Source organism: Mobula hypostoma, chromosome 8, assembly GCF_963921235.1.
Source record: "Mobula hypostoma chromosome 8, sMobHyp1.1, whole genome shotgun sequence".
Taxonomy (NCBI): domain Eukaryota; kingdom Metazoa; phylum Chordata; class Chondrichthyes; order Myliobatiformes; family Myliobatidae; genus Mobula; species Mobula hypostoma.
In genome coordinates, this window is record NC_086104.1 from 31,378,587 (window position 1) to 31,396,231 (window position 17,645).

Genomic DNA, 17,645 nt, shown 5'->3' on the forward strand with positions numbered 1-17,645 from the left:
ATCCTGGGAATGAAAGGTTTATCATATGAGGAACGTTTGATGGCTCTGGGCCTGTACTCTCTGGAATTTAGAAGAATGAGGGAGGATCTAGTTGAAACCTATCAAATGTTGAAAGGCCTAGATAGACTGGAAGGTGGAAAGGACGTTTCCAAAAGTGGGGAAGTATAGGACCAGAGGGCACGACTTCAGAATAGAGGGAGGCTAACTTAGAACGGAGATGTGGAGGAATTTCTTTCGCCAGAGGGTGGTGAATCTGTGGAAGTCATTTCCACAGTTGGCTATGGAGGCCAAGTTGTTGAGTGTATTTAAGGCAGAGGTTGAAAGATTGATAAGTCAGGGTGTGAAAGGGTACAGGGAAAAGGTAGCAGAATGTGGTTGAGAGGGATACGGATCAGAAACAGTTCATCTGTGGAGCAGACTGAAATGGCAAATGGCCTAATTCTGCTCCTACGTCTTATGGTCTTATATATATATATATAGGCATGTGGCCAAGTGGTTAAAGCATTGGACTAGCGATCTGAAGGTTGTGAGTTCGATCCCCAGCCGAGGCTGCGTGTTGTGTCCTTAAGCAAGGCACTTAACCACACATTGCTCTGCGATGACACTGGTGCCAAGCTGTATCGGCCCTTGCCCTTCCCTTGAACAACATTGGTGTCGTGGAGAGGGGAGACTTGCAGCATGAGCAACTGCTGGTCTTCCATACAACCTTGCCCAGGCCTGCGCCCTGGAGAATGAAGACTTTCCAGGCGCAGATCATGGTCTCGCAAGACTAACGGATGCCTTTTTTTTATATGGCATATGTGAGGGTTGATAAAGTTGATTCTGATATGGGTCTCTATTGTGGTCTGAGAGTGGGAGGGGGGCAGGGAGAGGGGAATCATGGTTGGGGAAAGGGGGAAGGGAAAAGGGAGGGAGCAGGAAGCACCAGAGAGGCATTCTGTAACGTTCAATCAACCAACTGTTTAGAATCAAATGACCTTACCTAGTGTCTCAGGCTGTGTACGTCTGCACCCGCGCCATACCCCATCCCTGGCACTCCTTCTCTGCCACCTGTGACACACCCCTCCCGGGGCATTCCATCCTTTGCTCCTGTCAGATTTACAAACTCGTTCTCCACAGCACGTTGCTACTGTGCAAAAGTCTTAGGCACCCCAGCTATATATCTGCACCCAAGACTTTTGCACAGTACAGTAACTAACGAGACAAAATATTATAGCCTTAGATCTTGAAAAACAAAAGTTATTATCTTTAAAAGATAACTGCTTAACTGATCCAACAGTAGCAGAGAATGTCATATGATTTAAGTTTTATACATCACTGACTCTGGACACGGGCAAAGTGACAAGATGAAAACTAGATGCTAAAAACAGGAATGTATCTGGATAACTATCTGTGTTTGGGGGGTGGAGGGTAGCAACGCCATCCTATAAAACCCTAGAGCTGCAGTAACGCCAACAGAAGCTCCAAAGACCTTATCCCTGGGAAAGGAAGGAAATCGCCTTGACGGCCTATGAACTCATGTGGTAAAAGACGCAAGTCTGTGGAAGCTACGGAGGCCATCATCCTTCTATCATCCAGGACCACCACCACTGGAACATGGAATGTAAAGGCCATGTATGAAAGTGGAAAGATAGTGCAGGTGGCAGCCAAAATGAAGAACAACAATCTGAGCCTGCTCATCATCAGCAAGACAAGATGGACACAGTCTGGCAGAGGCGACTGATAACAGGGGAAGGAACTGCTGCTTTATTCAGGGTATGAGGAAGATGACAGCCTGCACACAGAAGGAATGACATTCATGCTATCAAAAGTAGCATAGAAGGCATTGACAGTATGGGAAGCCTATGGTCCTCACATCATCTCAGTATCCTTTAGAACAAAGAAGGCAAAGATCGAAACCCTAGGTAACGTTACGTAATTTCTAAAGTAAGTACATGTTTGGCACAGCATTGTGGGCTGAAGGGCCTGTATTGTGCTGTAGCTCAGGGGTCCCCAACCATTTTTTGCACTGCAGACCGGTTTAATATTGACAATATTCTTGCGGACCAGCCAACTGGGGGGGGGGGAGGGGAGGTTAATCATGACCGGAATATAGGTGATAAGTCAACTATAAGTCACTTATAAGTGGCTAATACACTCAATTTCCTTTCTAAAGGGGCTTATCTAACAAATTTAATATTAAACACACAGCGCATATTTCCTTGCATGAATGTAATGATAAGTCAATTATAACAGTGGTCCCAAACCTCTGGGCTGCGGACCAATACATTACCGCGAAGAATGCAGCGGTACAGCGGTGGCCGGAACACACCCAGCACATCTTTAAGAAAAAAGCCAAAATAAACGAGCTAATTGATTAGGTGCTGCCCAACACGTAATCAATTAGCTTGTTTATTTCGGCTTTTTTCTTAAAGATGTGCTGGGTGCGTTCTGGCTACCACTGTACCGCTGTATTCTTGGCAGCCCGGAGGCTGGGGACCACTGAATTATAAGTCACTTATAAGTCAATAGCATCATAACATTTTAAGTAACGTTTGCATATTAAACTCACAGCTCATATTTTCCTCGTATGAACATATAAAATCATTGCAACACACCAATATCGCTGAATCAGTGGGAGCCCTGGGCTTGTTTTCCTGCAACAACACGGTCCTATTGAGGGATGATGAGAGACAGCCATACTCGAAGGGGGTCCCTTATGTCCAGTCTATTCCGCAACTTAGTTTTCATTGCAGAAAACTCCGCTTCGCAGCGATATGATAGTGGAAATGGAAGCAACGTTTTTAGTGCTTTCGTGGCTATCTCAGGATATTCAGCCTTGATTTTGATCCAGAATGCCGGCAGAGATGTTATGTCAAACATACTTTTCAGCTCGCTGTCATTTGCAAGCTCGAGAAGTTGATCTTTTTCCCGTGCTGACATGGAAGATTCACCGGAAACATTCACAAACCCATTCCTTTGCACGACTTGGGTCACTGATGACCTCGTGTGCGTGATGACCTCGTGTGCGTAATGACCTCACGTGCGTTAAAGTTCAACAGTGGGCATGACAGGGAATGAGGAACGGTGCAGCTGACTCATATAGTTTCATATCGCCAAATCATATCGTTTCCTCGCAGCCCTGTAGCACATGCTTTGCAGCCTGGTACCAGTCCACGGCCCGGTGGTTGGGGACCACTGCTGTAGGTTTCCAATGTTTCTATGAAATGAACGTCATACAGTATATGTGCCAACTAACGACAGCAATGAAGTAACCAAGGGCGCTTTCTACAACAGATTCCATGAGCGAGACTGAGGCACACTTTGTCGATATGTGCACATTGAATAACATGGTCATGGGAGGTAGCACCTTCTCCCACAAAAGAACTCACAAGAACTCCTGGGTGTCACTTGACCACATAACAGAGAACCAACTAGACCACATCTGTATATCCAAGAAATCCAGGAGATCACTTCAAGATGTCAGATTGAGGAGAGGACAGAAGTCACATCTGACAATCACCTTTTGGTTGTGAGGCTAAAACTCAAACTGAAGAAGAATCAGCATCAATGAGGCAGATATTTAACTTCCACCTTATGAGAGATACACAGACCATGAAACATTCAAATTGGTCCTCAGTAACAGGTTCCAAGTTCTACAAGAACTGCACTCCGAAAAGCATCTAAAGAGCAAGTGGCAGAAAGTTACGGAAATGTCAAAAGATACTAAGTGCCAAAAAGAACCAGCAGGAAGAATGGATCTCAGCTGAAATGTTACACGAGATCGAAGTGAGCAGAGAGAAAAAAGCAGTCATGAATAACAGGACTAGAGCGGGAAAGGTGAAAGCACAGGATGAGCACGCAGAGGCTCACAGGGTACTGAAGAGCATTAAGACAGCCTGATGAAGAAGCAGAACAAGCAGTGGGGTGTAGATACACAAGGAAGCTGTACACACAACCAAGAAACTGTCAGCAAGTACAGTAAGCCTGAGAGGCCAGTCGAGGACAGGGGCGGAAAGGCCACAGAGCTGCAGCTGAACTGGTGGGCTTTGAAGATCTGCTGAAGAGACCCTCATCTCTAAACCCAACTAACATCCCTCTAGCCAATACTGACCTGCTTATAAACTGCAACAAGTCTACCAGAGAGGAAATCAGGAAAGCAATAAAGCTGCCACAGGGGTTCCTAATCTTTGTTATGCCATGGACCAATACCATTAAGCAAGGGGCCTGTTGACCCCAGATTGGGAACCCCAATGAGTAAAGCAGCTGGTCCAAATGGCATTCTTGGAGAGGCTCTCCAGGCAGACCTTAACACTACAGTAGGGATGCTGCACTCTCTCTTTCAGAATATCCAGAAAGAAGAGCAAGTTTTAAAAGACTGTAAAGAGGGCCACCTTGTCAAGATTCAAAGAGAAGCCTTAGCAACTGCTCAAATTACAAAGGCATCACACCCATTCCAGCCTCGGGAACAGTCTTCTTCAGGATAATACTAGAGAGGATGAAGGATGCTGTAGACACAAAATTAGGAGATGAACAAACAGGCTTCTACAAGAACAGATCACGAACTGACCAAATGGCCACACTACGCATCACAGTCGAGCAGTCACCTGAGGGGAATTCATCTCTGTGCATGCACTTTGTTGATTATGAACAAGCCTTCAACAGTGTAGACAGAGACATCCTATGGAGAATCCCGTATCACTACTGAGCACCAGGGAAGATGGTCAGACTGATCAAGAATTCGTATGAGTGAATATCCTGCAGAGTCAGGCATGGTGCTTTCAGGTGAAGACAGGAGTCAGACATGGACGCCTGATGTCCCCTTTCTTGTTCCTTCTCATCTAAGACTGGGTCATGAAGACATCTACAGAGCAGAAAAGGAATGGGATCCATTGGCCCCTAGGGAAACAACTGGGTGACCTGGACTTGCTGATGATAAAGCTCTGCTGCCCTTTACCCACAGTCAGATGCAGGAAAGAACAGATCCGACAACCACACCAGCGCAGGTGGGCTTAACATCCACAAAGGGGAAACTGAAGTCCTCAAGATCAATTCAACCTATGATGACCCAGTCACTCTCGAGGGAAGTCCACTTGAGGAGATAGAAGCCTTCACCTACCTAGGTAGTGGCATTGGCAGACAGGCTGGCACAAGCGGATGTCAAGACAAGGACCGGCAAAGCTAGGGCAGCTTCGTACAGCTCAAGAACGTCCGGTGCTCCAAGAAGCTGTCACTGCGCACTAACATCGGGCTGCTCAACTCTCATATGAAGTTAGTTCTTCTATTTGAGGAAAACACTTGGAGGACAACAAAGACTATCATTAGGGAAGTCCAGAACCTTAATAACAGCTATTTGAGAAAAATCCCCTGGATCCTCTGGCTAGGAGTCATCAGCAACACCGATCTACGGCAGAGAACACACCAGCTAGCAGTGGAAGAAGAACTGGGGAAAAGTAGATGGGGATGGATGGGACACACTCTGTGTAAACAAGAACCAACATCACTAAGCTAGTGCTAACATGGAATTCAGGGAAAGCAGATGCAAGGCTGGCTAAATAGCACTTGGTGACATGACCAATAAGATAGGCCACACCTGAGGACAACTTGAGAAACCAGCTCAACACAGAGTACTCTGGCGAGTTGCAGTCAGCAGCCTATGCCCCAAGAGGTGATGGGTGGGGGGGGGGGGGGAGTGCAGGACAAAGGAGTGGTCAATAGCAGGTTTGAACCAGAAGATCTTTAGCAGAATATTGCATGCACATTTTGAATGTGCTCTTATAAAGGTACTTTTGAGAGGGAATCAGAAATTGGATCCAGCTCCTCTAGACAGATATCCATAAGGCAGTACAAATCATTGAGTGGAAAACAAAACAGATACTCTATCAAGTCTGGAGTTAGGCATGATTACCCATTTCCCCATTTTGTTTGTGTGCTGTATAGAGTCCTTTGCCAAATCCATCAGAAAGGACGAGGGCACCAGAAGGGTGATGTTGAGTCACACAGGTCAAAACCTCCCTGTACGTGAATGATACTGCCATTTCCTGCTCAGATCCAAGGTGGGTTCACAGATTGATCAGTGTCTGCAACTAACTTGAGCTGACATCAGTGGCCAGAGTAAAGCTGAAGAGGGACAGGACCATGAATTTAGATGGCTGGTCTGACTGATCCATCATCTCATCCTCAGGTCGGACTGCCTGCAGGTGCTACAGATCTGGTTCAGAGAGTCCGAGGCATCTAGCATGAAACAGGAAAGAAAGTTTTTTTTCAGATTAAGAGGGATTGTCTTCCAGTTCATCCGGAGATCCAAGGTAGAATGAGTTCTAAGGGTTGCGATGCGCAAGTCCCTAGACCAGGGGATTCCTACCTGGGGTCCACATAATTACTTAATGGTATTGGTTCATAGCATAAAAAAGGTTGGGAACCCTTGCCTTAGACAATAGTGACAAAACTGTACCCAATATCATCCTCGTAGTGATGAGCATGTGGCTGAATCAGTCTATGATCGGAACCAACGCCTGCTGGATACCAGTGTCACTGTATGCACAGGTTCCACCTGTCTCCAGTGTTGTGCAGGATCAGGCTGGCCCCATTGCCATGTCAGCTGGACATTGCCACAATAGCTATTCTGCATGGAAAAAAATATTCCTGACAACAACTAGGGCCACAGGTTCATCAGGCAGCAAACTGCATGGAACCAAGAACTTGATGGATACCCCGGGCGGAAAGTCCTACTCATCTGGCAGAATGGCCCATTGCTAGAACACACTAACAGAGGACAGCCACAGCAGTCGGGTCTCTGGCACCGAGCCAGCCTCTGTGACTCAGAAGGGAAGGGGGAAGAAGAGGCACACAGTGGTGATAGGGTATTTGTTAGTTAAGGGGAAGGACAGGTGGTTCTGCGGGCGAGAACAAGATTCCCAGATGGTATGTTGCCTCTCGGATGCAGTCCTCAGCATTCTTGAGTGGGAGGGTGAACAGCTAGAGGCCGTGGTCCATGTAGGTATCCATGACAAGAGGTAGGACGTGTTCTGCATAGGAAGTTCATGGAGCTGGGTGCTAAGTTAAAGGCATTGACCTCCAGGGTTGTGATCTCAGGGTCGTTACCCATCATGCCACATGCGAGTGAGGCCAGAACTAGGAAGATTATACAGTTTTATACGTGGCTAAGGAGTTGGTGTAGGAGGAAGGGCATAACATTTTTGGATCATTGGGCTCTCTTCCAGGGAAGGTGGGACCTATACAGAAGGAACAGTTTGCACCTGAACAGAAGGAGGACTAATATCCTAGCAGAAAGGTTTGATAATGCTGCACGATGAGGTTTAAATTAGAGTTGCAGTGCAACAGGAATCACAGTGCCAGAACAGATAGTGGAGACAGGTGTTAAGACGTCAGACGAAGTCAGGGATCAAAAGATTAAGCATGGTGCAACTAGTGTCCTGAGCAGCATATATTTCTATGCAAGAAGTATCGTAGGAAAGATGGATGAGCTCAGGCATGGATCAACCCCTGGAATTATGACTTTGGAGCCATTAGTGAGACTTAGTTGCAGCATTCTGGGGCTTCGTTGTTTTAGACATGACAGAGGGGAAAATTAAAGGAGGAAGGGTGGCACTAGTCAGGTAAAATGTCACTGCAGTGCTCCATCAAGACAGACTGGAGAATTTGACTGTCATAGTCACAGTCATAGTCATACTTTATTGATCCCGGGGGAAATTGGTTTTCATTACAGTTGCACCATAAATAATTAAATAGTAATAAAGCTATAAATAATTAAATAGTAATATGTAAATTATGCCAGGAAATGTCCAGGACCAGCCTATCGGCTCAGGGTGTCTGACCCTCCAAGGGAGGAGTTATAAAGTTTGATGGCCACAGGCAGGAATGACTTCCTATGACGCTCTGTGCTGCATCTCGGTGGAATGAGTCTCTGGCTGAATGTACTCCTGTGCCCAACCAGTACGTTATGTAGTGGATGGGAGACATTGTCCAAGATGGCATGAAACTTGGACAGCACCCTCTTTTCAGACACCACCGTCAGAAAGTCCAGTTCCATCCCCACAACATCACTGGCCTTACGAATGAGTTTGTTGATTCTGTTGGTGTCTGCTACCCTCAGCCTGCTGCCCCAGCACACAACAGAAACATGATCGCACTGGCCACCACAGACTCGTAGAACATCCTCAGCATCGTCCAGCAGATGTTAAAAGACCTCAGTCCTCAGGAAATAGAGACAGCTCTGACCCTTCTTGTAGACAGCCTCAGTGTTCTTTGACCAGTCCAGTTTATTGTCAATTTGTATCCCCAGGTATTTATAATCCTCCACCATGTCCACATTGACCCCCTGGATGGAAACAGGGGTCACCAGTACCTTAGCTCTCCTCAGGTCTACCACCAGCTCCTTAGTCTTTTTCACATTAAGCTGCAGATAATTCTGCTCACACCATGTGACTGTTGAGACGCTACGGGTGAAACTGAGAAATAAGAAAGGTATGACCACGTTAATGGGGCTGTACTACAGACCACCCAACAGTCCAAGGGATTTAGAGGAACAAATTTGTAAAGAGATCAGACTGTTGCAAGAAACATAAGGATGTATAGCAGGTGATTTTAACTTTCCACATATTAACTGACAATCCCATATTGTAAAGGCACTAGATGGGGTAGAGTTTGTGAAATGTGTTTAGGAAAGTTTCCTTCATGAGTATGTAGAAGTCCCAATGAGAGAACGTGAAATACTGGATCGGCTATTAGGGAATGACACAGCAGGTGACATAAGTTTGTGTAGGGGATCACTTTACATCCAGTGACCACAATGCCATTAATTACAAATTAAATATGCAAAGAGATAGGTCTGGTCCATAGGTTGAGATTCTAAATTGGTGAAGGGCCAATTTTGATGGTATCAGAAATGATCTGGCAAGTATGGATTGAGACAGGCTGTTTTCTGTGAAAAGGTGTACTTGCTAAGTGTGAGGCCTTCAAAAACAAAACTTTGAGTGCAAAGCTTGTATGTGCCTGTCAGAATAAAAGGTAAAGATAACAAGTGTGGGGAACCTTGGTTTTCAAGAGATATTGAGGCCCTGGTAAAGAGAAAAAAGGAGTATAGCAACTATAGGCAGGTAGGACAAAATGAGGTGCTTATGGAGTATAAGAAATGCAAGAGAACACTTAAAAAAGAAATCAGGAAGGCTAAAGAAGAACTGAAGTTGCTCTAGCAAACAAGGTGAAGGAGAATCCTAAGGGATTCTACAGATCTGTTAAAAACAAAAGCCTGCAAGGGACAAAAATGGTCCTCTGGAACACACATCAAAGTTGCTGGTGAACGCAGCAGGCCAGGCAGCATCTCTAGGAAGAGGTGCAGTCGACGTTTCCGGCCGAGACCCTTCGTCAGGACATCAGAACATCAGAATGGTAATCCATGTGTGGTGTCGAAACAGATGGAGAAGATCATAAATAAATTTTTGTATCTGTATTTACTCGGTGAACAGACGGAGTCTACAGAAGTGAGGCAAAGCGGCATCAACTTCATGGACCCAGTACAGATTACAGAGGAGGAGGTGTTTGCTACCCTGTGGCAATCAGGGTGGATAAATCCCCAGGGCCTGACAAGGCGTTCCCTCACACCCCATGGGAAGCATGTGCAGAAATTGCCAGAGCCTCAGCAAAGATATTTAAATTGTCCTTTACAACAATGGAGGTACAGGGGAATGGAGGATAGTCAATGTTGTTCTGCTGTTTAAAAAAAGGCTCTAAACATAAACCAGGAAATTGTAGGCCAGTGAGTCTGACATCAGTTGTGAGAAAGTTATTGGAAGGTATTCTAAGGGACAGGATATACAAGTATTTGGATAGATATGGACTGATTAAGGATAGTCAGCATAGCTTTGATCATAGTAAGTCATGCCTAACTAATCTTATAGAATTTTTCAATAACATTAGAAGGAAAGTTGATGAAGGCAAGGCAGTGGATGTTGTCTCCATAGACTTTAGTAAGGCATTTGACAAGGTCCCACATGGGAGGCTGGTCAAGAAGGTTCAGTTGCTCGGCATTCAGGATGAGGTAGTAAATAGGATTAGACATCATATGTGGGAGAAGCCAGAGAGTGGCAGACAGAGAGTTGCCTCTCTGACTGGAGGCCAGTGACTAGTGGTGTACCACAGGGATCAGTGCTTAGTCCTTTATTGATCTGGATGATAATGTGGTTAACTGGATCAGCAAATTTGTGGATGACACCAAGACTGGGGGTGTACTGGACAGTGAGGAAGGCAATCACAGTTTGCAGAGTGATCTGCATCAGTTGGAAAAATAGGCTGAAAAGTGGCAGATGGAATTTAACACAGACAAGTGGGAGGTTTTGCACTTCTGTAGGACCAACCAGGTAGGTCTTACACAGTGAACGGTAAGGCACTGAGGTGTGTGGCAGAACAAAGGGATCTTGGAATATAGATCCATAATTCGTTGAAAGTGGCATCAAAGATGGATAGGATCGTAAAGAAAGCTTTTGGGACATTGGCCTTCATAAAACAATGCATTGAGTACTGGAAATGGAAAGTTAACGAATTTCATGACCTATGTCAGTGAAGTTAAACCTGATCCTGATTCTGATGTTACGTTGAAGTTGTATAAGAGATTGATGAGGCCTAATTTGGAGTACTGTGTGCAGTTTTGGTCACCTATCTACAAGAAAGATGTAAACAAGGCTGAAAGAGTACAGAGAAAATTTACAAGGATGTTGCCGGGTCTGGAGGGCCTGAGTTATAAGGAAATATTGAATAGGTTAGGACTGTATTCTTTAGAACGCAGAAGATTAAGAGGAGATTTGATAGAAGTATAAAAAAATTATGGGCGGTATAGAAAGTGTAAATGCAAGAAGGCTTTTTTTTCACTGAAGTTGGGTGGAACTATAACTAGAGGTCATGGGTTAAGGGTGAAAGGTGAGAAGTTTAAGGGGAACATGAGGGGAAACATCTTCACTCAGAGGGTCATGAGAGTGTGGAATGAGCTGCCAGCACAAGAGGTGCATGCGAGCTCAATTTCAATGTTTAAGAGAAGTTTGGATAGTAGGGGTGTGGGGTCTATGGTCCCAGTGCAGGTCGATGTGGGTAGGCAATTTAAATGGTTTCAGCATGGACTAGATGGGCTGAAGGGCTTGCTTCTGTGCTGTACTTGTCTACACTGTACACTGCTGTGACTGTGATCAAAGTCACTGAAGCTGGTGATATCGAAGTCTTCACTCAGTACAGTAAGCAGGCATTATTCTGGAGACACTACCAGGTAGAGGCTCACAAATACAAAGATACATCACATTTTAATGCTGCAGGAACTCAGCAGGCCAGGCAGCATCAATGGAAAAAAGTACAGTCCACGTTTTAGACCGAAACCCTTCGGCAGGACTGGAGAATAAAAAGCTGTGGAGTGGATTTTAAAGGTGGGAGGAGGGGACAGAGAAACACCAGGTAATAGGTGAAACCTGGAGGGGGAAGGGATGAAGTAAAGAGCTGGGAAGAGATATATGGCCACGGATGAAAGAAAAAGGGGGGAGGAGCACCATAGGGAGGTGATGGGCAGGCAAGGATGGATAAGAGGATGAAAAATGGTGAAGGGGGGGGGTGAGGAGCATTACTGAAAGTTTGAGAAATTCATATTCATGCCATCAGGTTGGAGGCTACCCAAAAGGAATACAAGGTGTTATTCCTCCAACCTAAGTGTGGCCTCATAACGATAGCGGAGGAGGCCATAGATGGACATATTGGAATGGGAATGGGAAGTGGAATTAAAATGGGTGGCCACTGGGAGATCCTGCTTGTTCTGGTGGATGCTGCCTGGCCTGCTGAGTTCCTCCAGCATTTTGTGTGTGTTGCTTGGATTTCCGGCATCTGCGGATTTTCTCTTATTTACACATCTCATTTTTATATCTTAAGATCAACGGTAACAGCAGGTGATTCAATACAATTTCAATCGTTACAATGACATTATTTACTTCAATACTTTTGGTTGACAAATGGTTCCTTTGAGATACATAGTGGAAGCACATTGTAATGGTAAGACACCTCTGAAAATCCAAACAACTTTGGGAGAAACTAATTAACACAAATATTCTAAAACCTTTTGATGACAGACAGCCAGGCACCTAAAATGACTGTTGTCAAGGCTGTCACTAAGTACACAAATATCCTGAGTACACAAAAATTACTGATTGCCTATAACTGTAACCATGTTTGATATGCTGAGTGAGAACATCAGTCTGGTCTGCCAGCTTGTATCCAAGTCACAATGGTGTAAATAACTTAGCCCATGTTGCCTGGTTTGATGCAAGCCAATTAAGACAACCCCATTATCTTAATGCTTGGCTTTTCTATATGCAATCTCTTAGTGGGGCAGCCTGAACTTACTTACATTTACAAACTGAAGCCTGGTTCTTGTTTGAATTAATATCTGCTATATTCACATAACTCCAGCATACACCCTAACACCCACCAACAATCACCAAAAGCTCATTTAATTAGCAGCGATAGGAACCCTCCCAGTCAGATCTATCACTTCCAACACACAATTCCCTCAGGATGACTGTGATGGGGACGAGATGGCTGCCTACCTCTTTGCAGACTGTGAATTTGCCAAGAGAGAATGGAGAATTATCCTCATAATAGTTCATCGCAAGTAGCTGTGTGAGAGAGAGATCTCTGATTTATGGGCTGTACCCAGAGACACATGCAGGGACAGGTATCAAACACTACTGGAAGATCTTCAACTTAATGAAAGACTCTCGTTGGTCTGCTCAAAACCTGTTGGTGTTCCAGGAGAGCAAGGTGACTGTAAGGGAACGCTGCTGACCAACACATTGCAGACAGCATGTGTATACGCTGAGGAACGCATTGAAATATCAGCATAGGCCAAATGTCGTGTTTCTATGCTACAAAACTTCTTGTAAATCCCAGCGGAGGTCACTGTAATTACACAGTTTCTGTAACAGTAAACCAAGTTACTTTTGCAACCTTTATAGTATGTGACATATCATTCAAATGGTATACTCCAACAAATCTAGGTCATACACGGTTGATTCTGATGCACTCAAAAGCACATGTTGTGCAGATCTGGGAGATGAGGAACGTACTGGATGGAAGGGTAAGGGTCTGGTGGGGGGGAAGTGGATGGAGAATAAAACACCATCTCACATCTAACTATCTCTCTCTCTCTCTCACACACACACACACACAATAGGTGGTATTTCATTTCCATTTTGTAACCACCATCAATATGCACAAAGTTAACACTTATTAAAGGTCACATTACACAAGTATAACCAATCCTATGTTTTAGCTTCAATTCTGGGAGCCTCACAGTTTTCTCTTTTATTTTCTTATGCCTCCAACTTTTAATTTTGTAATGGGTTTACTGCTGGTATGGGGAAGTTGTATTCCTATTGTGCAGGTCTCAACATAGGTACCCATTTGTGAAAACCAGGCAAATGACTCAAATCAGATTAAAAACAAATAAATCTTAGATGTCTGAAATATAACACAAACTATGCCTCAGTTGATTTTTAGAAAATTTGACAAATGATAATTCAATAGATTTACTTTGTTACTGAAACTTATGCCCAGAAGCAATTCCAAATTCTTCAATATAAAAACAATACCGTTATCAGTTCAGATGTTCTACAGTGTTCCCGTATCTTGGTAACTTTTCTAATTCTCCTCTAGCACTCCTACAGGTTTTACAAGCAAAATATCTAGCCTGCAAATTCTCTTCACAATCTGTATTGTTCTTTTCATTTTGCCAGTACTACTGTGCTTGGCACTTTATACACTACAGAGTAATTGATTCATTCCTAGATTTACCATCTTACCATTCTTACTACAACTAATATCCACATTGATTACACTTTCACCTACTGTAACCATTTCTTAGTTCAAATGTTGCTTCCCAAAGCCTTTTTGTGCACTGTCTACAGCTTTCATATTCAAGCTTATTATCCTGCTCTTTATTTCAAACATATTCCATGACTCCCAAAGTGAGTATCCAGAAGTGCTTTGCTGTCAGTTAAGTACCTTTAGAAAAAGACACAGGAACTAATGCACACACAGCAGTAATGCGAATGTAACCGGTTAATCACTATTTATGGTGATGTTCGTTCAGTACTTAATCCGTCTTTCTTCCTTTTTCCTTGTCAAATCATATTAGTAATATCTAGACATCATAGCAAATAAGCAATGAGGTCATTAACAACAGGAAGCCATGCCTCGGGAAGTGAAATCCAGGATCAGGTCTGCTTTTGTTAACCTGCATGGTTCTGATTATGGCTACACTGTTCCTTATGATTGAAAAGAAGAGTTAGTTCAATAACAGTTCAGTTTGTTTTCAAAGAGAATAATGTTGAGAGAATTCAGAAATTTTAGAAAATTTGACTATACATACTCAGAACAGTCAGCACAACACTCTGATGCCACTGGTTACTTTGGATAAAAGTTGCTCCACATATTACCACTTCAGAAAGAATCTCAAATGTAGTCACTTAGCAGATCAAAAAATGTTCCAAATTAATTGTTCGAAAGCTATTTCACAGAGTTTCAATATTAAGGTTATCCATACCCTGTTATACAACGCAGGAGGCATGTGCTAACTAATGGTATGTTTATGTGAACTGTCACAGGTATATGAACCTGAAACATCAGCTAATTTATTGGGATTAATTGAATGGAAGTGATCTAAGCAAGTAAAATGTCTTCACAGCATCAGGGAAATGTGGCTGCTATCTCCACTCAAAACAAAATCTGCAGCCGTCTTCCATTTGTCTCTTTCCATGATGATGACAAAGCAAAATATCAAGGATTTTGGAAATCGTAATCCTACTTAAAAGGCCTTAGATCGAATAATTTCACTGTCAAGAAATATGTCATGGTTCCAAATAACTTACTTTCAGAAAAGCAATATGATTTTTTTTAAATATGATGTAACAAAATTGAAAACCAGAACATGCCAGAAATACATATCCAGGTCACCCAACAGCTGAAGCAGATTATTAATTTCAATTTTTGATGTAAGAAGAGAGGTTCCATTAAAAAAAAGCTTAACTTACCTTTCCATTCTTCCCAGATCCTGCCAGCCTTATTGTGAATTTGTGCCTTCCCTCATTTTAGTTTTCTGGCATTTATAGTTGATCCTCACTGACACACTGTTCTGCCAGCTGTGTTCAACAGCGCACACATGCAGTTCAGGTTTAATTTATAATTCTGTAAATTATTTGAAGAAACTTGTCTCCAATAAGCAACCAAAACTGACCTGCTTGCAACCTTTCCTAACAAAGTATGACTAAGCTGGCACCAAGAAAAACAGTGTAAGAGCTGTCTAGAAAGTAAAATGCCCTTCAAAACACTAATGAAAAGCTGGTGCAGCTTGCTAAATTATCCCACACTGGCCTCTCTTGGAAACATCAATGCATCTAAAGATACACAACCCAAATTTAGGATGTTGAAACACTTGCGTTGGACTTCTTGTTCTGCTGTTTCAGAGGATATAGGCAATCAGATTCAGAAGTTATTAAAAACAGCATTTCAAACAGTATTCAGATGTTACAATTGAGATGTAATGATGAACTTATGAAAGGCTGCAAGATCATGTGGAGTTTGGGGCTTTGTATAATTGGAAGGATATTGGACATCAAAGGAGCTGCCCGGATTCACTGGCATGCTGCTTGAATGAAGGCACATACGGAAAGAATGATTCACTTTAAAACAGAATGGTAGCTGTTTTCTTTCGGGCAAGGAAGATTACAGGAGGATTTGAAGGAAGTGCTCATTAAGTTTTGACTGCAGTAGATCAAAGTAGACTCTGTCCAATAATTTTGACAGCCTTGAGATGATGAAATATTAAATGCAGGACATTTGGACCAGACAAGAGAAAAATAAAATTACAAACAAATTTTAAAGCCAGAGTTAGTCTCAGAAGCAATATTTACTAATATGTTAGATATGAAGTTAAAAGTAAAGAGAAGTTTTATGAGTTCTGGATGTTCATGTGTAATTCGGCCATTACTATTTCGAGAGAAAGTTGGGCCGAATTGCCAGCATTCGGTAATTGGGCATAAATTCTCTCCCAATCCACAGGTTGGTCTCCCTTCCATTCCAATCACACTGAAAGATATGGTAACCTCTGCTAACTTTTATTTAACCTCTCTTATTAAAACCTAATTTGTTCAATTACAGAAATTTGTGACTTGAGAGTTAATTGGTATCCTGAGAGTTCTTTGATTTTCGTTGACCTAAATTAATATATTGAATATATATCCTAATTGGCATCAGATGCTATGCATTAAATAAATTAGGGTTTGTTCATTTTACCACCTAACAGCTGTGGTACTGAACTACACAGAAAAAAAAAATCACAGATTCAATTTCAGTCTCCTCTGTGTTTATTTATCTCAGTGGAGAATATGCTAATATTGATTTCTTGGTTTCTAGCTCAGATAAGGAGAGGAGGAAGGGTGGAAGGGAAGGAAACAAAACAAAGAAAATCAGGCAGGGCCTTGTTTCTGATTCCTATCTAGCCAGAAACCCAGCAGGCTAGGCAGCATCTATGGAGTGAAATGGACCGTGGTTGTTTCGAATTGCGACTCTTCATTTGGTCCAGATGAAAGGTTGAATGTCCATTTGTCTTCGTAGATACTGCCTGACCCACTGAGTTCCTCTGGTGTTCTTGGGTGTTGTACCACAGTCCATGTTTCTTATGGCTCCCATCCAGTCAGTTTGGCTGGAGTTAATCACATGTGAACTCTGCACAAAAAACAAGATTGCTGATGGCTCTAATAGGGGTGGGTGGATGAGTGTGGGAGTGTGGGAGGTGTGTGTGTGTGTCTTTGCGTGATTGAGAGAGTGAGAAACTGAAATTCAAGAACATATTTAATTTTTGCAAGACTTAGAAAGTTCATTTAAAAATAACTCACCAAGTGCTCCATGATCTTTGCACTTCTTGGATTCATGGCAAGAGCTTCATCATAAAAGTGCTTGGCTGCATTCAAGTTGCCGCTCACCTCTGCCAACCACCCACGCATAAACATTACATCATGTGATACGGAAAAAAGGCTTGCTGCTTCTTGGATGCAAAATGAAGCTTCTTTGGTTCTTTGTAGTTCAATAAAAAGTTCAGCTAATTAAAAAAACACAAACAAACATTGTTCAAATCCTGTGAAAGAGAAATGCACTAAAATAGGAAAAGATTTGGACCAGTTATCTGAAATGTTTTTGTCTTAGGGTTTCTCTACTCACATATTGTACTGCTGATTCCCATTCAGCAAATTTATATCTCACATGAATTTACCCATGGTCTCTGGAGAATACAGGAAAGCTGGAGATGGGTTAGTAGCCTTATTTTTGAAGTGTTAATTAATCTGACTTCGATAGGGAGGAGGGCAGTGTGGGAGAAGGGAACAGCAACTTGTCAGTAAGAAAAGTTATGTGATCAATGATTTCTGAAGTGGGATTTAAGCCCCTTGACATAGAGAGGAGAATGCCAATGATCTAAAGATCAATATTAGTAATTCTTTTCTACTATTTCCTTTCTTTTCAGAACACTAACATTTTCTGGGTAGATAAAGAATCTGAAGCCAAGAAATTGTGGCGTATATCACCCAACTTTTGAGAGCATAAAAACTACTTTGTAAATGTTT

At 42.9% G+C, this 17,645-nt stretch overlaps 1 protein-coding gene across 4 annotated transcripts in view; it reads right to left on the reverse strand.

The window, feature by feature from the left end:
- The window catches only part of LOC134350445 (tetratricopeptide repeat protein 7A-like), a 265,556-nt gene that overhangs the window by 42,990 nt on the left and 204,921 nt on the right, over nt 1-17,645 (reverse strand). For all 4 annotated transcript variants that reach the window (XM_063055643.1, XM_063055644.1, XM_063055642.1 and 1 more), the window contains one exon: nt 16,923-17,125. In XM_063055643.1, the coding sequence (XP_062911713.1) occupies nt 16,923-17,125 (203 nt within the window). The remainder of the gene's footprint in view (nt 1-16,922; nt 17,126-17,645) is intronic.